This window comes from Tyto alba, unplaced genomic scaffold, assembly GCF_018691265.1.
Source record: "Tyto alba isolate M040663 unplaced genomic scaffold, T.alba_DEE_v4.0 Super-Scaffold_1, whole genome shotgun sequence".
Classification (NCBI taxonomy): domain Eukaryota; kingdom Metazoa; phylum Chordata; class Aves; order Strigiformes; family Tytonidae; genus Tyto; species Tyto alba.
Genome location: NW_024881261.1, coordinates 22,615,772 through 22,640,189, shown reverse-complemented (window position 1 = coordinate 22,640,189; position 24,418 = coordinate 22,615,772). Strand labels below are relative to the sequence as shown.

Sequence of the window (24,418 nt, the reverse complement as noted above, 5' to 3'; positions counted from 1 at the left end):
ATCTCTTGGTAAAAAGATGCTCAGGGAAAAAATGGTCTTGAAGGAAAGCAGGAGATTTTTGGCTGGTAGGGTGCACTCTCCACTGAGGACTGAGCTTCCTGGGTGCCAGCAGGTTGCTCTGACCCACCTCACCATGGTGAGTCACTGCACCAAAGAGAAGAATTTAGTATGAAATCACCGGTCCTCTGGTGTAGCCTCCCAGGACTGGGCTTGTGCTGCAGCGCAGATCTCTCGAGCAGCTCTCTAGCTCATCTCTGCAACAGTAAAAGGTGATCCCTTCCCCCTACCTTCAGCCTCAAGATTCACACGGGGAAAGGCGAAAGGGTGTAAGGGGGAGTAAAAGCAGTGAATACAGGGAGTATCTTATGCAGAAAAGAGACAGCAAACCCCAGACATACAGCCTGATCCAGCACTGGGAGAACATGGTCATATACAGAATTGTATAAAAGGTGCGGAAATCCTAAAAGGTCAGTTAAAGAAGAGTAATTGCAAGCATAGTGAGGAAACTGAGCAAGACCTGCTACCATGGAGATGTGTGGAGACACATGCAAAGAACATTCTGAAAGCTTGGAAGCAGTGGATTCATGAGGAGGATGATGCAGAACAGCCCTGCATTGGTGTGTAGCTAGGAGCTCCTTGTGCGTGTTACTCTTCCAATTCTGACTTGCACAACTTGGCCTTGCTTTACTTCTATTTTTTTTTTTTTTTTAGTCCTGACTGTATAGTCAGATTCTCTTCTCAATATGAGAAAGGGGAAGGTGGCATGTACAGGGAAGAACTGGGCAGAAGGCATCATGGGTTCCTGTTTCAGTGTAAATGTGACTCCTGATGGCACCATGTAATCTCAGCACTCACTGAGAGTAGAGTTTACCCTGTGAGCTCAACACCTTTTCCCATGCAACCAAGAAGGCCAGCTGTTGTCTTCTCCAACCCTGAGAGTGATGGAGGGTGTCAGACATATCCTACAGCCAGAAAGAATACGGAGCCAGATCATTTGAAAGAACCTGGTGAGAGTCCAAGGAAAAACAGTGTTGAGAAACTTTACTCAACTTCTGGGGTGCTGCATGCACCCAGTTGTCACACCTTAAGGAGTGAACCTTGCAGGACTACTGGTGTCCTTGAAAAGGCCTTGTGTCTTGCCCCACTTAAGACTAGTGGAAAACTGTAAAGGAAATGCCCCCAAAGTCTTTGCAAGGGTAAAGGTGTTTAGCCAGCAAGGTGCCAAGCCATCATACAAAGTGATAGATCTTAAGACAGCAGATTAGTGTTGGCTTGGCACCATATCAATCTCCTAAAAATAAGTTGTACCCTCCCACAGCACGAGATTCTGGGAACCCCAGCAGGCTTGAGGAAACCCAGCCAACCTCTTAATACACCTTTGACATGGAAATAACCGCATTTTCAATGCAAGGGAACAGTCAAGGGGCATGGGTGGGAAAGACTTGCCCAACATCAGCCAGCAAATAAGGAGCACCTTGAAAACCAACGCCTAGGATTGCTGACTTGAGGTCAGTTCTTCTAACCACAAGACTCCCCTCTCTCAGGCCACAGTTCCCTAAACCTCACCCCCACTTCCCAAAGGATGAGATCAAGACCAAACTGCTCCTCTAGACTCTTCAAAAGTACAGCTTGGCACCAGCCCTGCCTCACAGCAGTAGAGCTGGCTGAAGCCTCTGTTCACTTCAGGGGGGTGTTCATGAGGATGAGGATGCCAACAGGATCAGACCCGAGGCCATGCCCTGGCTCTGAGAGCAGCTAGCACCATATGTTTCCAAGGAAGATACAAGAAAGCTGCAGCAGCAGTTGTTGTGAGCTAATTGGCTTCCTCCCCTCCCCAGGCTTAGCTTGGTCTCTTGTCACTACAGATCAGCTCAAGGCCTGACACAGGAGCCCTACTTTCCCTCACAGGATATCAGTGGTCACTGGATAAGGAGACCCACAGGGCTGACCAGTGTTCCCTGCTTGTTGAAGGTACCAGTGCAATGCACTTCCCCAGCTGCTCTGCAAACACCGTGAGTGTCACAGCACAGCACTGTTTCTGGGAACAGGCAGCTTCGGATGCACTTTGTCCAAAACAATGTCTTACAAGGGGACAAAACAGAAGTGATGGGCATGTGCCTGGTAAGTCATGACAGATGCAGTTCCCCCTTGAGAGGGAAGCACCTTCAAGCTCACCTCATTGATCTTGCCAGGAACTGGGGCTGCTTGAATGACACCAGGCACACACCATGCCATGGAGTTAATGGAATATATGCTGAAACCATGCCAGTGGGGTTAACTTAAGTGCTTGTCAGCTCCATTTCCCTGTCTCTCATGTCCTGTCTTGACCACTGAACTCATAGCACTTGCAGACACCAGTAAACTTGCACACGAACAGGACCACAGCTGTTTACATCCCTTCTTAGAAGACAAATTAAGCAAATTGGTTGGTCTTACAGGAGCAGTTGTGACAATCTTTCCCACATCCTCTTTAAAATCTAGAAGCTGGTAGTTATCTAAGCTTCTAGCAACAAATTTTTAGCCCGAGGTCTGCCCTAATGCTTGACTAGCAAGGTGAATTCTCCTGGTCTTAAAGGATTTCCCTGAAATCAGAGTCAACTCAGGAAGCTGTTTTGACAGACCAGTTTGCAGTATCAGGGCTTAAATAGAAACATGCATGTAGCTGAAGCTTAAGAAGAAGACTTAACAGACACCTTTCAAGAAAAATGCAGACCCACCTTAGGCAAAGCATATCCCACCACAAAGGCAAAAGCTCAACTCCTAACAATTCTTAACTGAGCAGAGAACAAAGCTCTGGTCCTTCAAGCTTGCCTGATTTGAGTTGTCCATTCAGTGCTAAGCTACAGTGGATAACACTACCCCCAAGCCCTTCACTGCAGTGCTGTACAGCCACACCACAGCCACTCTGCATATAGGAAAACTTTACAGATGTGAACACAAAAATAGTACTGCTTTGGTATCCTTACCATTGGCATAATCCTAGGTTGCTAGCTCCACTAGACATCCTGATGGTGTAAAGCTGTGTCTCAGCATATAAACCTACAATACAGTAACAGGCTCTGATGCTCTTTCTGCATCTGCAGCAACCTGTGGAAAAGAAAAAGAACAGTCTGAACATTTCACATCTGGAAACTATTCATAACTGCTAGTACATAGCACATACAGCCCAGTGGCTATAGCCTCAGACAAACTTACCCACCACCACAGAACCAATAGTTGCCAGGGCCCTGGGGGCACTAATAAACCTTAGTGGCTCTAACCTGTCTCACCCGGAACCTCCACTACTCCTGCCTATAGGCTTGGGGCTCTATTTAAGCTCAGCCTGAGGCTCTTAATTCTTCTTAAGAAATATAGGAGTGCTGGTTTCCAGCTTAGTTTAGCTAAGCTATTCTCATGTTGGGCTATGGGCACTGGTCATCTGGATCCTCCTCTGTAGGTTGATGTCCTAGGTGGACCTCAGCCCCGTCCCATCACCATGGCTCTGCCTGTTGATCACAGGGCTGTGCCTGACCCTGTTTGCCCCCACTGGGCACTGGCTAAGTATTGAGTGGCTGGTTGCTGGCTGGGGAGGCCCCTTCCCTTTCAGGGACAGACGCCCTTGCTGTGCCCTAACACAGCTGGCATGTTCACCCTTCTATTTGCCATCTTGCTTGCATTCCCCTAAATGCTGAGACGGCAAATTCAGGGCTGCGCTGGGCTCAGGGACTAAAAAAGTTTGTGAGAGCAAGCACCCCACTGCACTTGTTGTGGTGTTGTGTTAGGGAACCTGTTTTCAGGCTGCAGGATTCAAAAGCTGTTCATTGTTTCCCAAGGCAATGCTGACCCTGAGAGCTGTATCTGGAAAAGAGCCAGCACTGCCTGAGAGGCTGCAGTGCCTCAGCCCTGGCGCAGTGACTGCTGTCCTGCAAGCAGGCTGAAGTGGGCTGGATTAGGTGTGATTCCTGAATGGTGCCACGAGTGGCTCAGTGGGGACAGCCCTGCACTAACCAACTCTTGAGGGTCTGCCTTCGCACCACATCTTAAAGGTAGGAGAATCTTCACATTCTCCATATGCAGTGCAAGCCAGGAAAAGGTTGGGATGCAACATGGGCCAAACAAACATAGATGCCTCTGTTATAGCAGTGCCTCCCAATCTCCTTGTGGTACTCAGAATCTGTCTGATCTGACTCTCAGCCCTCCTCTGAGCCTGGCTACCACTGGGCTCCTGGAGAAGGGACTCAATCAGGCTGGCTGGATCAGATGAAATGAAAAACATAAACAGAGGTTGGTGGGGGAGCAGAGCAGGTCCCTCTTGCCAGCCCAACACACATGTTGCTCAGGAAGGATAACAAGCAATCCACCACACATCTCCTCTGAGCAAGGACTTGACACCAGCTGGGGGATCCCAGCCAGGTCTGTTTTGGCACAGAGAGTCTTCAGCAAAGGCCAGATGTAATTGAGCACTGCACTCCCTTGCTCACTGGTTCTCCCTCACTTCCTATTCAGACCAAGACCACTATTTCAAAAAGGCTCCTTGTAGCCAACTACATTCACAGTCATTCACTTACAGGGGCAATATCAAGGGACTCCCTGCCAGATATCGCACTTCTGTTTCACAGAAAGATCTCAAGAACAGAGTGAGCATAGGGCTGAAACCTCCTGGTCTAGAAGCAGAATCAGGACTCCCAGAGCTTTCTGTGCCCCCACTGCAGGGGAAGGAAGAGCCGTCCCAGGGCATGGCTGGGGGCATTCTCAGATCCTTTAGAAAATTTAAAATCCCTGCCTCACTTGTCCTTCTGTAAATGAGAAAAGCACTGTGCCAAATCAGGTAGTCACTGGGACTCTCAAGGGGCAGGTGCTACATGTCCAGGGGCAGATGGGTAGCATGAGTAGCTACTCCCAGAGGACAAGCGCTGGGGTAAGAAGATCTTTTCCCCAAACCAGCCTCCACATTGGGATGAAATGAGCAGATCAGGGTGCATAGACAGGTCGTTGCTTTCCAGGGAACTGGGGACTTGTTCCAGGGAATTCAGGACCAAGGGTCTGGGACTTGTTCACTGCATGTGAGCCCTGCTCTTTTGCCAGGTGGATCTTTTTACAGCGCCTGTTGCCAGCAGTGAGCAGCAGCTTGATGCTGCACAAGGTGGCAGGGGTCAGATCCAAGCCGGGTATGGGGTCACCCGTCAGGGCCAGCTCTGGGATGTGGTGTGTGTGCATCGGTACGATTGCCGTACCGACGGTGGGGCCTGCCCCACAAACCAGCGGTGGGGGAGGAGAGCAGCAGGGAAATAGCAGCGTCTGTTTCTGCGGGAGCTCTGCATGGAGTCGTTATGGCAACTGCGCCGGCAGGAGCCCCGGCCGCTTCTCCGCGGGGGCTGCCGGCAAGGAGATGGACCCCGCTCACTCCCCGGGGCTACGGGGGCAGGCAGGGCACTGTCGGGGGAGCGAAGCGCGAGGGGCCGGTTGGCAGGGTCGGGGGATGCAGGCTGGGGGTGGCGGGCCGCAGGCGAGTAGTGCCGTCTCGTCCCAGGCCTGGGGTGGGGGGGGGGGGGGAGGGGGGGGCAGCCCGGTACCGGCGGAGGAGCGTGGCCCAGCGGCTGCCGGTCGGGGGTGCTGCGAGAACTGTGAGCCCTGGGGACCGGCCTTTCCCGGGGGTCCCTCCGCTCCTGCGGCCGGAGAGAGGGGGGCAGAGCCCGCTGGGAGAGCGGCGGGGCCGGGCAGTGGGGGGTCTGGCGGGACCGGGGGGGGCGGCGCCGTCTCTCACCGGCAGCGGCGGGTCCCGGCGGGTCCCGGCTCCGCGTGGTGCTGAACGGACAGCGCCGCCGCGCTGCGCATGCGCGGGGCCGCCCGCCGGGGGCAGGGCCAGGCGCTGGGGACCGGGAAACTGGGGCAGCCGGTGTGCGCCGGGGAACCGGGGTAGTCGCGGGGCTGGAGCAACCGGTGTGCGCTGGGGAGCGGGGATAACTGGGGATCTGGGACAGGTGGTGTGCCCGGGGGAGCTGGCGCACAGGGGCCGGTGTCAGCGCCGCACCGCGCCGCTGGGAGCAGCCTGCGGGAACCGCGGGGGCACCAGCGGGGCCTGTGGCCGCCGGGCCCCGCCTGCAGCGCCAGAGCAGATTTCCTCCGCCCGGCGCCCCGGCCCGGCCCGGCAGGGCCTGAGGGCTGCCGTTGTCCGGGGGCCGCTGGCGCCTCCCGGCCGGGCCCCGGCAACCCGCGCGCTGCCGCCGGGGCGAGGTAAGGGGGCGTGGCCGAGGGGGCGCGCGCACTTCCGCCCGCCGGCGTGACGTCGCCCCTGGACGCCGGCGTCGGGGGCGGGGCGAGGCGCAGCCGTATGGAGCGGCGGGGAGATCCCCGGTGGGACCGCAGGTACCGGGCAGGGCTGCCGCCTCGCCACGGGGCCCTGCGACCGGGCGGGGGCGCGTGTGCAGGCCCCGGCGGGGCTCCCACGGCCCCCTCGCCGCGGCGGCGGGACAGCCCGGGAGCCGGGCCCGGGGGCGGCTCTGGGGCCGAGCGGGATCCCGTGGGGTGGCGGGGGAGGGATGAGCGCGGGCGAGGCCCACCCCCGGGTGCGGGTTTCTGCTGGGACCGAGTCTAACCGTAGCCTATGGCCGCAGCTCGGGAGGCTCCGGGCTGCCGGGACCTTTCGGCTCCTGCCCTTCCCCTCGGCGCCCTCGATCGCGGCCTCGATGCCGTGTCCCGCTCCTCAGAGGGAGCCCTCTCTGGGGGGACCCCGGGAGCCTTCTTGCTCCCTATGGGAAGGAGCAAGTGCCTGCCCTCTCCCCCTCACAAGGTGCCTGAGTGGCTCGGCACTGAATGCAGGGGGCTAGTTGCCAGGTGAAGCGATGCTTAGACGTGAAGGCTAGGCACAGCTACTGTGTGGGCGGAGTAGTAACGCTGCAGCAGTCGCTGCTTCCCCGAGGGACAGGGACTCCTTAAGCGCTTGGTGGAAAGCCCCACCCGAGCTCTCCTGGAGGGCAGTGCGGGCAGGTGGACTCGGATGCCTAAGCAGTGAACGTCCCGGGCTGGGGAGGAGGTGACGCAGGTGGCAGGTGTGTGCCCTGCTGATGGCTGGCCGAGGGGATTTACCCTGTGGGCTGACTGTGGAAGACATCGCTGAATCTTTCTTTCTGGCTGTTCTTCCTAGAGCCACCCGGCAGTAGGTGTGAGGTGGTCTTGCCTGGCTCCCACCGTAGCCTGGCTCCCTGGCATCTGATGATGAGTTTGACCCCCTCCAGGGGATGCCTCCTGGACCTGCCCTGGGAAGACATCTTGGTTCCACATATCCTCTGTCATCTGCCACTGCAGCAGCTCCTGAGCCTACAGAGGGTCAGCAAGTCGTTCCAGTCTCTCATCCAGCTGTACCTGGCCAACATGCGCTGCTTTGACTCAAGCCAGGTATTGGATGACCCTGAGGCTGGGGGAGACACAGATGTCCTACTGTTCTGGAGCCAAGAGGGGAGCATCTGACTGTGTGGGGAGAAGAAACCTCTGGCAAGGAAGCTGGTTTCTGCTCAGGAGCTTGGATTAATGGCATGGGTGTCAGACTGGACAGATGGGCTCAGGAAGGAGAGGCAGTGATTCAGGGCCCAACAATGCCAGTGTCTTTAGCAAGAGGCCCTGGGAGGAGTGAGCCTGGAAGCTCCACCCAGGTCATTATGGGACACTGGCTGGCAGAAACAAGCTGGCTTCAGATTGGCATGGCCTGTCAGACTTCGCAGAGATTGTGCAATAGGGTGGGTCTGACAGGAGATAACACTTGTGCCTGGTCTTCAGGGAAAGCCTATGCTGGCCCTGGGAGACACTGCCTAAGACTTGGAAAGACAGGAGTAGCTGCTGTTCTATGAGGACATGGGGTGGTCTAGCAAAGAGTTTTTGGAGAGCAGAGATGTGGAGCTCATCGTGAAGATATAAATGCAGGAGTGATGATGGGGGATGGAGGAGCCAAAGCATCTTCTAGCTTATGGCAGTAGCCTTGGCATGAGGGGAGGAGAAGCTGACAGCAGGCTTTGCCCTGGGGTGAAGTGAGGGGGTGGATTTGGTCACCACTGTCACAGCGTAAGAGAGGAGGGGGAGAGTGTTTGGTGAGGATCAGGCTGATCTGAAACCCTGGGAGGATGCCTCATTCTTCCTGGGTTCCCCACGCAGATCGGACCTGCCATCCCTCGAGCTGCTTTTGTTAACCTGCTGAAGGACAACGAAGTGCTGCAGCAACTGGCGCTCCAGAACTGCTCCGACTGGCTGACAGACAGGGAACTGCTCCCGGTCATCGGGCAGAACCACCACCTGCACCAGATCCAGCTGAAGGGCTGTGCCCAGCTCAGCCGCCACGCGCTGGTGGCCATCTCGCTGAGCTGCCCCAACCTGCGCCGGCTCTCCCTGGCTCACTGCGAGTGGGTGGACAGCCTGTCCCTGCGCAGCCTGGCTGACCACTGCAAGGGGCTGGAGGCTGTGGACCTGACAGCCTGTCGCCAGCTGAAGGATGAGGCCATCTGCTACCTGGTGCAGAAGTGCAGCAGGCTCAAGTCTCTGTCGCTGGCTGTCAATGCCAACGTGGGTGACGTGGCAGTCGAGGAGATTGCTAAGTGCTGCCCCGAGCTGGAGCACCTGGACCTCACAGGGTGTCTGCGAGTCAAGAATGACTCCATCAGGTACTGAGCAATGTGGGGAGCCGGGGTGGGGATGGCGGGTGTCTGGGGTGGGGAGAGGAAGAGAAGCAGAGAAAAGTCCGATTTCTTCACGCTGAAAGCAGCAAGAGCTCAGTCTGGGGAAGAAGCCACTAGCAGGCCCTTCAGGAGAGGCACTGTGTGCTACTAACAGCAAATTTTCCAGCACGTCATGGAGGTTAGGTCTAGTATCTGATCATGTCCCTCGAGTTTCTCTCAGACCACCAAGGTGCTGCTTCCAAAGGATGGTGCACGTGCAGCACAGCTGTGAGTGCCGGGCTGCTGGGAGTAGAGAAGAGGATGAGTGGTGCACTTAGGAGTCCTGGCTTGCAACCTGCATGTGCTCTCTTTCTTGGCAGGGTCCTGGCTGAGTATTGTCCCAAGCTGCGCTCGCTGAAGGTGAAGCATTGCCACAATGTGGCCGAGTCCAGCCTGAGCATCCTCCGAAGCCGTGGGGTGGAGTTGGATGTGGAGCCTCCGCTGCAGAGGGCTCTTGTTCTTCTGCAGGATGTGGTTGGCTTTGCCCCTTTCATCAACCTCCAGATCTAGAACTGCTGCTGCTGGGGAGGGGGGGACTGACATGACACTGGGATCCCGGGAGGATGCCGGAACCGGCTGCTGTGGAGACGTGCGGAGGGAGAGGTTGATCCTGTTGGTGAGGCTGGCCTGAGTGGGACTCACTCTTTCCTCTGGGGCTGTTTAGCAGCCACTGGGTGTTTGTGAGTGGGTTTCACTGGTGCCTCTGGGGAAAGTAACTCCCTCTGCAGTGGTGTGGAGAGAGCGAGTGACTTGCAGGAACACCATGGTGCTGAACAGGCCTTGGCCAGGCCAGCTAATAGATAAGATTTATTATTTGTTGTATTTTAAATCTCTAAGCAGCAGCTGTCCAGAGAGCAGGAGAGTTTGATGGGGACTGTCCCCTGGGGTGGGTATGCAGGGCATGCCAGCAGAATTGTGGAACAAACCAGGCCAGCTGGAGCAGAAACAAAAGCTGCCAGCCCTCCTCTTAGGAGAGGGCAGGCCCCTCTGTGCTCTGAGAGGAGGGCAGTGAGCCCAGCTCCAGCCTGCAGACACTGGCCAGCCTGGCACCATAGGGCTGGCATGGCCCTGGTGCGGGCAGTGTTTATGTCCAGTCCTTGGGTGCTGGTTTAGGCTGTTGCAAGGTGGGAGTTGTTTTCAGGAGGAGCACACTTCTAACTGCAGTTTCACTGACAGAGGACCACCAAACCTAGTTGTGCTGTCACTGAAAGCAGTTGGTTGTTGTCATTTGTTTCTTCCACCTTCTGACATAACATTTCAGTAGTGTCCAGGCCTGCTACTACATCCTGCTGTGTGTTGTGTGGCTGGAGCTTTGGCACTCAACAGTGGTGAGAAATGGCAGGAGCCCTGGCCATGCTGTCAGCTGGCGTTTGTGGAGGTTGTGTTGGCAGAAAGAGCCTAGCTCAGTGTCAGCCCTTGTTTCTGCTAGGTGGTTAACCAAACAGCAGCCACATCTTGTGGTGAATGTGATGAAGAGAGTAATTAGGGGAAGAGACAATGACCCTGCTCCTATCTTTGGCCCCAGGATGGACTGGAGGTGGTGTCTGTAAAGCATATGCATGCTCTGGCTGAACTGCACACCAACTCGTATCATCTTTATTAACACTGGCACTCAATTTAAAGCAACAGTGCACACAGACTTGTAAAAAGCTTGCTGCAAAAGCACAAGCCACATCTTTGATCTAAAAATGTCCCATGCAAGGAATAGCAGAGAATGCCCAGGCCCTGGAGAGCCACTATGGTGTGCCCCTGGGCGCAGAGGGACAGCTACACAAGGGGAGAAGTATCCTCCTTGTCAGCTGGGTTAGTCAAGGAAGCTGAAAGCAGTGTCCTGGCTCCCATGTTAGTTCCAGTTAGTGGCAGGTGGAGGAGTCCCCTCATCTCTAGTTGCCACATGTCCATCCTGCCATGCCTGGCCAGCAAGGTGGTGGCTGAAGAACAGGAGGACCTGGCTGTCAGTGGAACTTATACTTCCTGGCTGGTTTGAGGCTGATGTAGGTTCTCTTCATCTCCTCGCTCTCAGGCTTCTTGATGTCTTTGTACCTCTCTCCCTTTGTACTCACCACCTGGTTATCGATATAGCGGATCAACTTCTTGGGAGCCTGGAGAGGAAATATATTAACACCAAGTGGATGGACAGCCACACTGCTAGGGAGAGGCAACAAGCCGAAGCAGAGCTGTGCTCTGGGGGGTGGGTACAGGAAGACTAGGGTGGGCTGCTTTACCCATCCTTTGTGTTGGAAATCTTGGCCAAAACTGGGAAGGAAGCTGTCTGATGGGGTGAAGCAGGATCCAGGCTAGTCAGGAACGGTAGGAACTGGAAGACCCTGAAGTACCTTAGCTAAGCTGATCTTCCCTCTTTGCTGACTAGCAGGCTCTGTGACTGGTCCTGCCTTAGGCCTGCCCCATTGCTTTTTGGACTTGCAGCCTGATTTTTAAACCTTGTAGCCAAAGGAGCTGGGACTGCTTCTCTTACCTCTTTGGGTGGAGCTGGCCGATGTGTTTTCTGATCCTCTGCACTATCCACCATCATGTATCTGAAATACAAGAAGCACTTAGTAACGCTGTAACATGCATTGCCTGAGGCTATTCACAGCCTATGTCCTCTCTCCCCTGGCTGGTTTGTAGCTGTGCACTGTGTCCTACTTGCCTAGACTGCAGCTAGGAGCACTTAATGTTCCCCTCTGGATGAAACGGGCAAGAAGTGTGTCATCCTTCTGGAGAGAATCCACCAGGATTCTCCTGGAGTAGCATCCTTGGCCATATGTGAAGGGTATTGAGAACTCAGGCTGTTGGGAATGCCAGTAGCCCCTGCAGAACGGAAAGAGGTGCTGAGGTCTGGTGTGCTGTACCTTTGGGGCAGTTGCGTTCCTCCTCAGCCCAAGCAATAGCAGCCAAAGGAGGCAGAGGTGAGATTACAGGACCAAGTTGGCTGCTTCTGCCCTGAAGAGATGGTATTCCTTTCACACTCCACCTAGTACTTGACTATGAAACAGGTCTGTGCTGGCAGCAAGTTTGTAAAAGCATCACCTCATTCCTTACGTGACTGAAACATCAGGGCCCAAGCATTTGCTTGCTGTATTGCTGAGTTACTACTCTTGAGACTTTGGTGCTAGTTTAGCAGGTAGACAGTACAGCTGACCATGACTTCTCCCTCAGTAGTTAGTATAGTTGCTCCTGTGTATCTTCAGCTATGGTGATTTGCTCTTGTTACCTGTGCTTGAGTGATGTTTAAAGTACAGGATGTTGCCAAAATGTCATTAAAGTGAAGTTCCCAGAAACGTAACTAGCAGCTGGTCCTTCTTTGTTTGCTTACATGTCACTCTGAAACAAGCCTGCACAGGAGACTGGCAACAACAGGGATTGCTAATTCTACCTGGATGCCATTCTGCCTTGCTTTATCTTCCCTAGCCCATCAACTGTTTATTCTGTCACTGGGGAGGATGTAAAGTGGTGGAAAGATGTGGCTGGATAGAAATGCAGAATCTGCATGCTTGCAGGAGGATACTCGTGAAAGCTGAGACCTTAAAGCAGATCGATGAAACCACAGTGTGGGTCCTACTGAGAATTAAATGCTTTTGGAAATGAGTAAAGGTAAACCAATCTAAAGGTACTTTAATTCCCAAGAAGTCCATAAGGGGAGTTCAGAGAGGTTTCTTTAAATGCACTGAATTCATACCTTCAACTGAGATTCAGTCTTCCCTGTGTGGTTGTACAGGCAGTCTCTTAAAGATACCTTTAGGCTTGTTTGGACTGTCTCCAAGGATGGAGGTATGAATGAGCCGCTGTAGTTCTACAAGTCACCATGTGTTTGTTACCTGAGCTTCAGCATGATGTTTGTGCCTTGAACCTTTAACCAGGGCCTCAGCTGACAGTACTGTGATTTATACTATACCTGTAGGAGGCTGAAACTTTACATGCAGCTAGTGCTGTGACCCAGCTGGTACAGGTAACCTGTTTATGTGCCAGAGCTCTAAAACAAACCCAAACCTGTTTTTTTTTTCCCACCTGATTATTGTATTTGTGCTTAGATGTATTCAGCCATACCCCAATCAGTTTCATGGCATCCTTACTAAGCATACCACACCCCAAATTCTTTATAGACCACAATGTAGTTCTGACCTTCCCCAGACTGCCACCTCTTCCTTTACTGGGAGCAGAATAAGGGGTGTTTTGCTGCTGGGTACTTACTTCTGTAGGATAACTTGTTTTAGTTCCTCGTGGTTGGGTGCCCTGCGGGGCCGTGCCAGTTCCTGGGAGGAGACAAGGCATGATTACATGAGCAGCACAACACCTGGGGTGTACAGCTACCCCCTCTGCTAGCTCGGTGGGCCCAGCAGCTGGTGGAGCACTCCAGCCCCTATGAAAAGTGGGGTACCAGCCACAGCTCTGCTGTGGTGCTGGCTTGGCTGTGGGCACAGCCTGTATGCAGAGAGCCAAGGGAGGGAGAGGGGCTGTTGCTCTGGGTCATCCTCCTGACTCATTGGGCAGAAAGTTCCTGCAGTCAAAGCTTCTGCTTGCAGCAGACAGCTGGGACACCTGTGTATCCCTGAGATCTGCCCTGTTGCCACCCAGCTCAGAGTGCAGTACCTTCACACTCACACCTGCTGGGCCAATTTCCACCTTCTCCTCCACAATTAATTGCACTGCCTCCTCCAAGTTCCCCAAGGCCATGGCAAGTGCCTTCTCTGCCTGGCTCATGGTACAGGCTGGGAACATCTCCAGTAGCAGCTCCACCCCATCCTTCAGGTCATCGCCTTCCTAGTTGAAGCAAGAGACAAGAGGTAAGTTGGGGATACGGCAAGGAGAGGGCTATTGAAAAAGGCCTCTCTGGTTTTGCATTGTCAGGAAATTCAGCTTGCTCTTAGCTGAAAGCTCTCCTCCCTTACAAGCATGACTAAATCCCATTCCTGAAGCTAACAGGGGATTGTATCTGCAAGGGCAAAGCATCACTCTTCCTTAATCTCCCTCTGTATTTCAACTTTTTTTTAAAGTAGGGCTGCTGTGAACTGTCTTACCTGTGTGGCCATGCCATGTGTCTCTTTAGGAGTGAGCTTTCTGGACACTGGTGTGAATGCTTGAGCTCCCACTCACCTTGTGAAGTTACATGTGCTTCGATCAGAAAGGGAAGGGACTGCTAAACAGCAGCCTGCGGCTACATCAGAAAGAAGCACAGCAGCACCATTTGCTAGAAGGCTGTTGACAGAACGACTGTGCTGCAGAGCAGGAAGAGATCAGTACTGGAGAAGCAGCAAGCAGAGCATGGGGGAAGGAAGTGGGGGAGATCTGCCGGGTGCTGCAATGCATGTAGCATGGGTCATGCTGAACGGTGCTGCAGGATCAGGACCGCTGGACCAATGACTCGGTGCTGTATGGCTCAGTGTGCAGCACAGGTCACCGAGGCTGGGACTGACACCCAGATGTGACTGCTTCCTGTGCAGACACTGCACGATAGCTGGGGAGAGAAATGGTGATCCAGCTCAAACTGTGGAGTGAGGCTAGGGGAACGGGATGGAGTCTGGCTAGTGCTGCAGAGGCATCCCCACAGTGCTGCTGTGGGATCTCTGAGGGCACTGGGACAGGCTCAACCATGGCTCTGGCTCATCCTGTGGCTGGAAAGGATGAGCCAGCACCATGGCTCACGCTCTTCTGTCAGCACATAATTTTCTTTTTCCACTTCTTACTGACACAGTCTTGCTCAGGCCATACAATGGAGGAGATGACAGATGCCAGTGATGCTGTGTCACAGCCTATGCTGTGGTTCCTTCCAGAGCCATAAAATGCCCTCAGGTGGTTCCGGTAGCCTAGTGCTGGGTGACTGTCCCCAGTGCTCCTGCTCTCCTGCAGGGTGCTCATACCTGGGCCCTGGCTCCGTCTGTTGGAGTGTACAGCCTTTCCCCATTGCAGGCTCCAGCTCCAGGCTCCCGGCCCTTGGTCAGGTCTGCAGAGGGTGCTTCACTCCCACTTTCCACAGTCTTTTGGGTAGGTTTTTCTTAAAGACATAGTGATATCTCCTGAGGAACAGTCCCACTAAGGCTAGATCTCTGTGCTTTCTGTTGGCATTATATTGCTAGTGCATTGTGTGCCAAAGCAAATCCCTTCTTAAGTGACAAAACTGGGAAGAACTACTGTTCCTCTTGCCCTCAGCAGGGACAGCAGCAGCTCTGCTCACACTGACCTGCAGGGAAGTAGTGCTAGCGCACGCTACAGTGCCCAAGCACAGCATTTCCAGTCCTTACTGGTGTGGGCCGCTTGCAAATTCAATTCTACCTGCCAATTTTCAGTCCTCTAGCACTTTGGCTGTGGATACTTACGGTATTTCTGTTGCAATTCTAAGAATTCCCTGGTGTTTGCTCTAACTCTGAACAAAGGTGTGGTTTTGATTTTAAATTTGGGAATACACTTGGCTAGTCCCCAAGATGTATGTGAGCCAGCACATCCTGTGCTCAGGTTACTCTGATGCATCTCTCTTTACAGGCTCTTTCTGTGTCACTAAGAATTATCATTTCACCTCTGTTCTGTCCTTTCTAAAACTGGGATGGTGTTGTCCTTCCACACTCTGGCTGTATCAGGATCCTCAAAGAGTAGGATGCAGGTGACCAGAGCAGATTTTGTCAAGGTCAAGAAAACAGCACGATAAGACAGGACTGTCTGTTCCACTCTGTGTAGCCTTCTGGCAAGACACCAGTGATGCTGCTGGATAAGCAAAACCCAGACTGGTGTGTCCTGAAAGGTTTAATATACAGGCACTTAACCTGTCTTTTCTTTAGAGGGAAATACCTTTGGGGCTGATTAATACAACAGTCCAGCTGATCTGTGAATACTGAGGTTAGAAAGGGCCATTGAGATAGACTAGTCTTCTGCAGTCCTGCACAGTGCAGTCCAGAGCACTCATTGCTGATTTTGCATCCATGCCAGGGTTCATGGGTGAACAGAAAGTGAGGTTTGAGAACGCTCAAAGTTGAGAAGTGATACACTTAATCAGCTGAATTCTCTATTTGATGATGCACCTGACACGGGCTGCCCAGTGGTAGTGTTGCTTAGGCAGATGGCTATCAGAGGCAGGCAGAAATTCTCATGTTCAGAATTAATTTACAGTAGAATTTCAACAAACAGCCCTGTATCTGCTATTTCTTCCTTATTACTCTGGATCTGATCTCAACAGAGGTGTTTGGAGACCTGATCAAGTGTTTTTCATCCCAGTATGTCTTGGACAGTATTCCATATGACTCAAACCTCCCACCTGTTGATATCAAAAACCTGACTGAACATTAAAAAGAAAAATAAGTCAATCAATTTGGGCTACCTTATGAGATCCTAACTGTGGCAAACAAGATTGTATTTTATCCTGTGACATTGCTCAACTCCAAACGCTAAGGCTAAAAACATGTGCAGAATATACCTTCTTGTGCTGAATTTGTCTGTGTAACTCACCTTTGTTACGAGCCTCACCAAGCCTTTCTGAGAGGGAGAACATCATTTCACAAACATCCTCACTGCGAAAGATAGAAGCTGCATAATTAGTGTGAGGAATAAAAGCAGTAGCCTATCTTACTTGGCTACCTCTTTATAGAAATACAAAGCTTGATAGAAAGCCCAATAAAATAAACTGGTATTTCAGACAGGCAAGGACCTACTTGCAAGCTATACTGGGATTAGCATCTGTGTATTCAGGCAAACACTGAATTAATCACAGTGGCACAGGTTTGGTGCTAACACATCTTCAACTGGGTGTAACAAAAGAATTTATGCTACTGAGGGGCTTGGGTCCACGCCCCCAGTGCATGGCATGCACATACAAAGAAGTAACATTCACATACCTGTGGATTTCTGCAAAACCAGGGATATACGCCTCCATCATTTCCACAAAGGTGTCCATGTCAAAAGTCTCCTCAGAGGACTCTGGTGAGCCCAGCTCTTCCAGGACACCAGTGATATAAGAGAAGAAAACATCATCCATCCCACTGGAGACAGAGAGAACACAGGACATGGCAGCAGGGTCAACAGGCCCATTTTTTCTCTCTCTTTCTCTCCATCCCCTTTCCCCCTAACCTCGTGTCTTTCTAACAGACCTGCAGAAGGACGTATGTGGACTGCATCTTACAGCCAGATCCCACCAGTAAAGCCAGGTAGCAGGCGGTCAGTACCTAAGTGGGAAGCATTTACAGATGAAATGCTGCATGCCTTCCTGCTTCCTGGGGAGCACTGAATGAAAGCCCCAGCGTGGGCCCAGAGGCTGTGCTCCTGTAGGTGCTTCAGCTGAGCTAACCAAAATATTCCAAGTGCTCAAACCCTGACTTTTCTATGCTGACTGGTGTTTCAGATGAGGGCATCATATTCTGTCAAGTTGCAATTTCTATGGGATGCAGTGTTCTCTGCTTACTGCTCTCTACATCTGTGTCGCTGCTGCCACCGGCTACAAAACAGCTGCTGTGTTCCAACCTCAAGGTGGCTGTATTTCCGCATGCAGACAGAGTTCAAAATAGGGAGAGCTCAGACATAGTATTATATGGCTCAGAAAGCCCTTTGGGGGCAATGTGGAATAAAGGGAATCCCATATTCTAATGTGTATTACCGGACAGGAAATTAATCATCTTGGTCGTCAAAGAAATGACATTGCTAGATTGCAATGCTAAACAATAGTCGTTCAAGCATTCCCATCAGAGCCTGTGCAAATTACCTGCATCTGACTTAAGGAAAAGCAAAGCAAAGTACAGGAAAGCTACAGACTTCAGTATAATGTGCAGAGGGGCAATTAATGCAGAGCTCAAGCTAGAATGGTGATATTGGATGTTCCTATCTGAACATACCTGAGGTCTGCTGTAGGCATGTGGGACTGGATGAAGCGTGTCAGTGTGTCTTGAATGATTCTTTCAAGCTCCATGTCTCTCTAAACCTTTTTCACTAAAAAAAGAGGAGGAAACAGAAAACTCCATGTAATTTCAAACCCAAGAAGTAGATCAAAATATCAACAAGATCAAAAGCATGGAATAGGCAAGTGACTCTTCCCATGAGAACAATTCACAAACTCCTCCAATATGTCTTGTCATCGCTGGGTAACAGTAGACAAAGACACCAACAAAAAGCAGCAGCATGAGGATCCACTGGAGAAAACAGCTCTGAGCAGCCTAGTATCTTGGGCCTCTCCTGCTCATGTTGATGCTGGCAGTAGGCAAGGTGTACTGTACATTTAAAATGTCCCCTCCCAGAAGCAAAGCTGGGAATGCAGATGCGTCCAGCTGCAGGACCTCAGAGGTACCTCCTGAGCTGGAATGATGTGCTGTCCAGCAAGGAAGCAGCGGGCAGTGAGTCTGCATGCTCAGTGCAGAAAGGGGTGGACCTTCCAGCTAAGAGCATTCACAGTGATGCTTGGACTCAGGAACGAGTGGGAGAAAGGGTAATGTCTCCTAAATAAAGGGTGACCTAGAGCGTATTTTACAGGGAAATACCACACAGGGCACAGACAACTAGTCTGCCAGCCAAAATATCAAAAGGTCTCCAGGTCAGGCATGGACTGCCAGTGGAATCCTGCCCAAACAGGAGCCTGTTGTTGTGCTCGGTAAATGAGCCATTCTGCAGTTGATGCAGCTGCAACAAGGGGCGCTTGATAACCCAAAACTCAGGGGAGTTCTAAGAATCACAGAGCTCCTACAGAAGCAATGGCAGATTGGGCCTGCCCACAGCCCTCCCTCAGCTCTCCCTCAGCTGTCAGTACTGGTCCTGGACTGAATTGGGCAGAGAAAAACCATTCCTTAACCCTTCCTTCCCCCTGGGGTCTACAAAGGTGCTGGGTGAGCAAGCTCCTACTGTAAGCACAGAGTTATTCCAAGGAAGGAAACTAACCCTGCATATAGAGAAACTAATGTGGTCATTGGCCAGAGAGCTTCCAAAGGTCATCACGCTCCCACCACTGCAGCTCCCCCACTCCAACCACAGCAGGACCTGACCAGGTCTGTTTGACACAGAACTCGTGGAGCAGTCGCGTGGGTTGCTGAGAGACAATTCCCATGTTCCCATGGGAATCAAAAAGGTTTGCATTTCCTGAGGTGAGACTTCCAGAGCTAGCAGGATATAAACAGAACCACCCCACAGTACTCAGTACTGGTCCTGCAAGACTTAGACAGAACCAAAGTCCAGGAGCCTGCAGGTGGGTCCATCTGCAGCCTCGGGGCCCATTCAAGCTCTGCACTGTGCTTGGCCACCACTGCAGGTGCCAAGAGCACACATGCACTCCTCTATGTCCGGCCAGAGGAGCACACCCAAGTCAGCCAGACCTGCCCCTGGATATGGTCACTCTATAGGCTGTAGGGATTTGACTCTCGATATTGAGGGAGAAAGCTGTGACACAGGTTTGTGCAAAAGTGCTCTGCTGGATACACGGCATCCCACATTGCATCTCCCTGCAGTGATTCCCCACCAAATATTCTGTGCTCTTCTGCTCTTCAGGGCTTTGACCCAATACAGGTTTTGATATCTGAAGGACCATCTCTTCCTGAATCCCTGTGTCTGTGCCATTCCCTTGCAGCAGTAGGGAGACAAGTATGGAAAGAACAGCAGAGGGACATGAACAGTGAGACATACTCATATAGCAGAACTGCCCCAATTTTCACTGTGTTCAAAGCTAAACACAAAAGCCATCTAATCATCTACACTTTCCTGCAGCTACTATTAGTATCAACCCTCCCACTGATCTAGAGCCAGTAACTAAAAAAGAAAACAAACCTTCTTTACATGTACCTCTCACCTGGGAGGAAATGAGCAATGAGTTAAAAATGCCGTACCACTATATGTACCAACATACATGTATTCCAACACAGCACATACAGAAACAGCCAGAGGAAGGCAACATACACGCATAAAGGATTATTTGCTGTTGCTGTCTTAAGCTAAAAAATTTCTATGACTCCTGTAATTTAAATTAGAAAAAACCCATTTCACAGCATTAAAGGAAAACAAGAGTCCAAACTTTTTCAGGTAGGAGCTCTACACACAAGCATCCAAGTGAGCTCCTGAGCTGCTTTTATTTTTCAGCCTCACAAGGATCCTTGGTTTGCATTTTTCTCACTTTTGCAGATGTCACAGCCTGCAAGTATGGAAGCTGGCTGTAAAAACAACCATGTGCAAAACTGCCTTCCCGCTGCCCATTTGTTGTTTCTGTGTTTTGTGTGTTCTCTAGTGGTGTGACAGAACCTAGTTTATCTTTGTCATCTTTGCAATATACCCAGAAAAAGGGGTGAGCTTTGTTCTATCCTTCTCAAACGTCAAAAAGCCAATTAAAAGATTGTGAATCTCACAGTTGGCAAGAATACTGTCCTAAGCAGCACGTTTTCCCCCCATTTTAAGCTGAATCTGCAAATTCTAGCAACCAGAAAGCCCCCTGAACTTGTAAGTACAAGAAAAGCAATTTTTTTTTACAGAAATCAGTGGTGGGAAATCAACATATAGCAGTCAGAATGTTCTGATAACAGTCATTACTATCAAGAAGAATGTTTATTTCCTTCTTACTCAGTCTTTGTGACATCTTGGGAACTGGAAGTCTAAAAAGATTTTGTTTGTTTCCATGAAACAGGTCAAAATTCTGTAAGAGATAACAGTATAGTAACCAAAAGCTTTTCCTGACAACCCAATTACCTGAACAACAGAGCACAATTCACCATGTCAAAAGCACTTTTGTGAGGTCCATAAATTAGCTGCTGGTAATTTATTCTGATCAATACACCAGGCAAAGTCACTCATCTCCTTAATCAATGGCACTTGCAGGCAAGTGTCAGACTAGGACAAGAGGAACACAATAAAAAATAATTCAGCAACAGGAGTATTGTAGCTACGGCCAGTCACTAACTGGTCTTGAATCCATACCCCAACCTCTGCCAACTACAAGAAATGCTGGTGTGAAGTGCTTGAAAATACTCAGGTATTTTCCCATGGAATTACCATGCTGTGTATCTGAACAAAAGCTATTTCATTGTGTCTATGAGAGGAAAGAAAGCAGCAGGTTTTAACCACTGGATATAAATTCTGTCATCTCAGACAATCCATCCACCAGCACACTTGGATTTAAGGTTTACATCCAGAGAAAGCAAGTTGCCACCTTTAGCCTGCCTTTGAAGAAAGGAAACCCTTTAAATGACAAAAGCAGTCTTACATTGAAGGACAGAAAATAGGTATGTGATCAAGTATTATTTCAAGGGTGAGCCATTGCCCTTTCACCTGAAGAACCCATCTCTGCTCCTATAAAACCAGAGGCACCCAGAGAGACAAATGCACTTGCATTTGGTCATTTAGTGCCATGGGGGAAAGGTTTTATTCCCCAGTAAACAGTCCTTACAAAACTTAACATCCAGGGGATCTGTAGTGCACAAGGGTCTTGATTGAACGAGGCTTGTGGAAGACAAGTCCTGAAGGTCTCTGGCCTTTCAGATTTGACAGGTATTTTCTTGAAATAGAGGGAGCTGATTAAAAGCCTATGTGCAAACATTTTAAAATGGATTCTTCAAGCAATAAACTGATATTGCTGCATATTCCTCCCCACACAGCCAAGTTTAGAATTATATAACCCAGGATACCAAAACACCTTATGCATTATACTTTCAAATGCCACATTTTTTTCTAGTGATGACCTGCAATAGTTAAGGGGGAGATTTACTAGAAGAGCTTATCCTATACGCAGTTTTGTGGAGGAGTGATTTATAATGCATAGAATGATCTAAAACCCAAAGGCAGGTGAAATCACTCTCCTGAGAGTTCAATTTTATTGAAGAGGTGTTAGCATCATTTTAAACTTCCAGCCATAATTGCAACGTGGATTTTAAGATCACTTCAGTAGTTGTCAGCTGATTCAAACATATCTATGAAAGTCCTTCCGCATTTCTTGTCATTATAATGTAGGCTCTGTTTAACATGTTACACAGTAGCTATTTTTTAAAACATATGGTCAAGAAATGGTATTCCTATTGCTCTGCCCTCAGCTACAGCCTCACAGTTTTGTGCTGTCAGCACAAGAGACCTTCAACCCTTGGAAATCCCTGCCACTTTTCAGACTGTCTTTGAACACCGGAGTTTATTACTAAAGAGCGAGCAGTGGAGCTCTGCATGGCATCTCGTTAAGACAGGTTTGGTTTGAAATACCAGGAGTGCTTACTTGACCCACATAATATCGCGTGGTATACATATTTCCTCACCTCAGGCAGAGAAAAGTGGTATCAGTTCTCAAAATGTGAATGTGAGAATTATTCACTTTCTGTACTAGATACTTTGGCCAGCACTTCAACAGTTTGCCACCCTACTGCCTGTCTTGAGAACCTAGTAATCTTCACCTTGCATTTTCCTTCCTAACATGTTAATGTCAAATTTGTTGTGGTTTTTTTTTTTTTGTGTGGGTTTTTTTTTTTTTGCAAAACAGCTGCAGAAATAATACCCCTCTAAAAGTACCATTATCCTGGTGGTGTCTGAAATATCTACTTAAGCTACATTTGCTACATTCAAGAAAATATGGCTTCCTTTTGTACAATTCATATGAATCTTCCTTCTGTAAAAAAAAAAAAAAAAAAGGTGAAAATCTGAAATGTTTGCATACAGCTAGATCATTTCTGAAGGCTCTTTCAACTCAAATTTCAGTAATCATTCTCAAATGGTCAATGTGATGGGACAGGAAAGATTGATTGTGTCTTGGACTTTATATTAACAAGACAGACTTGAGAGCAATTTAGGAAAATGTTTCTGAGCTAAGAGAAACTGCCATTCAGATGTATATCAACTTTTATGAGATCATAAATTTGCCTACCAATGACTTGAGGTTTCTGCAAGTGGAAGGAGATGGGTGTTGTATGCCTTGGATGTTTCTCAGAACAGGTTAGAGAAAGTTTAGCTAAATCTGATCTAGCCGAGGGATTGACTAAAACACCTGGAGAAGGTTCCTTTAGCTCAAGTTTCAGTAATTATTCTTAAGTAAGTGATGGGACAGGGATGGTTCACTGTGCTCTCTGAAAACTTGTTATGAGAAAGCACAGAGCATGTTTCATGCAGCTCTGTGTGCATGTGCCTGTGTGTGGGGAAGTGTGGATCCCTGGAATAAGGAGCTCTCAGTGTAGCCTGTGACATACAGTCTCAGAGGAAATGTCTCAAAGACAGATCTGCAGGACAGAGAGCAAGATGTGGCTATATTCCACTGAACTTTGCCTCCTGCAACTTTGCTGGCTGAAAATAAAACTTTCCAGGCTGAGTAGCACCTTACAGACGTAGTTTCAGTGCTCTCATTTTTTGTTTTCTTGTTAAAGAAGTCCCTGAAAGGACTTTCACGCTGTGGTTGCTATGGGAAAGCAGGCTGAGGTCACTGTGCACATTAACACTATTAACTGCTTAATGCTCTAACATTAAAAGAAGGCTTTTGTTAATAACTTAATTCCCTTAAATTACAATAATAGAAGATAGTAATGCCAGTTGCCACACTCCTTCCCTCCCCCGCCATCTACGCTGGACGGCTGCACTTGGGTGGTGCTGGGCTGATGCAGTGCCCTTACCTGAGCAGTAGTGCCTGTGCGAGGACCTCGGCTCACGGCCGGTGTTCACGAAATCACGTCTGTGCCTGCCGAAGTCGACGGTTCACCCTATGACTGCTTGGGCCAAGCCATGAACGAGGGAGTCCTTTATGGGGAAGGAAAGATGAGTTAGCTGGAGTGGGAGCACAACAGAATGTTTCTCTGTACGTGGGTGTCTTTATGCTTTATGTCACTTGTGACTGTTTCCCCTAATGCAAACGGTACAGCTTTACCCCTTAGAATAAAAAGTACTATGTGAAGGGCTGACTTGGATGTGAGAATAGCGTACCTGTCAGCCTTCAAATTCAGTGTCGCCTTGGGATGGTTTTCAACATTTACAGTTTCTGTAGCAAGGCCTCTGAACATCACCAAAGTATTCCAAAAGCACCGGTGGCCTCATCGCCCCCGCTTGCTTCTGGTGGCTTTAAGGAGAGGCCGGAAGGTGCCCGTGGGGTTTCCCTGCTGCGGGCTCGTGGCACATCGCCAGGGCCAACGCACCGCCGAGCCCCACGCCGGGTCAGCGCCCGGTGTTTATCCCGAGCTGTAATACCGCACCCAACCACTGGCCGAGCAACTTCGGCGCGTTACTTATTTTCGCCGCGTCCGCTCCCCTGCGCTAGCAGACAAGGATTATCCCGGGGGTGGACTTGACAGGATTTGGCAACAGAGTGCCCGAAGCAGACCACGCGCGGCCTGAGCCCCACGCCACCGCCACGCCCCTCGCTGGGGCTGAATTCCCACGACGCTTGCAACAACGCGTCTCCGCACGCTGCAGACGGCTGCGCGGTCACATCGCCCTGCCCTCGGCCTGCGGGCGCCTCCGACCCCCCGGTCCTTCTCCCCGGGCGCCTGCCGGCGCCCCCGCGCGTTGCCGGCCGCGGAATTAAGCCAAACACCCGGATTTCTGAGGCTCCCGCGGGGACGCCGGCCGCGGCGGTGACCGGGGGGTGCGGGCGGGCTCCTCGCAGCCCGCTGGCAGCGGTGCCCCCGAGGCGGCCGCCGGTGCCCCGGTCCCTGCCCGCCGGGGGGGGGGGGGAGAGAGGGGGGGGCAGGGGGTCACCTGATCGCCCGCGCGCCCCCGCCGCGGCCTCGCTCCCTCCCGGCGCAGGTCCCGCGCGGCGCGGTTGAAAGCGTCACGTGGCCGCGCCCGCAGCCAGTCATAGAGGCGGGCGCGGGAGGGTAGAGCGGCTTCGTGCGGGC

At 51.1% G+C, this 24,418-nt stretch overlaps 3 protein-coding genes across 8 annotated transcripts in view; 1 reads left to right on the top strand and 2 right to left on the bottom strand.

Annotated features, from left to right (window-relative positions):
* Positions 1–5,852, bottom strand: part of PSD (pleckstrin and Sec7 domain containing) — a 49,551-nt gene extending 43,699 nt beyond the window's left edge. Inside the window, exons 1-2 of the mRNA XM_042787202.1 lie at positions 5,744–5,852; positions 2,967–3,087 (exon numbers count right to left, since the gene is read on the bottom strand). The gene's annotated coding sequence lies outside the window, so the exon portion shown is untranslated. The remainder of the gene's footprint in view (positions 1–2,966; positions 3,088–5,743) is intronic.
* On the top strand, positions 5,840–10,731 carry FBXL15 (F-box and leucine rich repeat protein 15). 3 transcript variants are annotated; one of them, XM_032982040.2, is made up of 4 exons: positions 5,840–5,919; positions 7,124–7,374; positions 8,125–8,627; positions 9,002–10,731. In XM_032982040.2, exons 2-4 carry the CDS (start codon positions 7,192–7,194, stop codon positions 9,189–9,191), a joined length of 876 nt encoding a protein of 291 aa, XP_032837931.2. In that variant the 5' UTR covers positions 5,840–5,919; positions 7,124–7,191; the 3' UTR covers positions 9,192–10,731. The 3 variants fall into 3 exon arrangements, with proteins under 3 accessions (XP_032837931.2, XP_032837933.1, XP_032837932.2); XM_032982042.2 differs by lacking the exon at positions 5,840–5,919 and adding an exon at positions 5,929–6,213; XM_032982041.2 differs by lacking the exon at positions 5,840–5,919 and adding an exon at positions 6,221–6,345.
* On the bottom strand, positions 10,256–24,373 carry CUEDC2 (CUE domain containing 2). Of its 4 annotated transcripts, none has more exons than XM_042788562.1 (11): positions 23,508–24,050; positions 23,201–23,324; positions 20,313–22,209; positions 17,492–17,585; positions 16,502–16,645; positions 16,116–16,177; positions 14,540–14,673; positions 13,272–13,442; positions 12,873–12,934; positions 11,158–11,218; positions 10,256–10,783 (listed from the first exon to the last, which is right to left on the bottom strand). In XM_042788562.1, exons 4-11 carry the CDS (start codon positions 17,563–17,565, stop codon positions 10,637–10,639), a joined length of 855 nt encoding a protein of 284 aa, XP_042644496.1. In that variant the 5' UTR covers positions 17,566–17,585; positions 20,313–22,209; positions 23,201–23,324; positions 23,508–24,050; the 3' UTR covers positions 10,256–10,636. The 4 variants fall into 4 exon arrangements, with proteins under 4 accessions (XP_042644496.1, XP_032837934.1, XP_042644441.1 ...); XM_032982043.2 differs by lacking the exon at positions 20,313–22,209 and adding an exon at positions 20,187–20,259; XM_042788507.1 differs by lacking the exons at positions 20,313–22,209; positions 23,508–24,050 and adding an exon at positions 24,279–24,373.
* Between the last annotated feature and the right edge of the window lie 45 nt (positions 24,374–24,418).

Coding starts and splice junctions, on each gene's coding strand:
- FBXL15 (XM_032982040.2), top strand. CDS start 7,192: ATGATGAGTTTGACCCCCTCCAGGGGATGCCTCCTGGACCTGCCCTGG. Junction 7,375..8,124: donor GCTGCTTTGACTCAAGCCAG/GTATTGGATGAC, acceptor TTCCCCACGCAG/ATCGGACCTGCCATCCCTCG. Junction 8,628..9,001: donor GTCAAGAATGACTCCATCAG/GTACTGAGCAAT, acceptor CTTTCTTGGCAG/GGTCCTGGCTGAGTATTGTC.
- CUEDC2 (XM_042788507.1), bottom strand. CDS start 17,565: ATGGAGCTTGAAAGAATCATTCAAGACACACTGACACGCTTCATCCAG. Junction 13,443..14,539: donor CAGACGGAGCCAGGGCCCAG/GTATGAGCACCC, acceptor TGCTTCAACTAG/GAAGGCGATGACCTGAAGGA. Junction 10,784..11,157: donor GGCCAGCTCCACCCAAAGAG/GTAAGAGAAGCA, acceptor TTTCCTCTCCAG/GCTCCCAAGAAGTTGATCCG.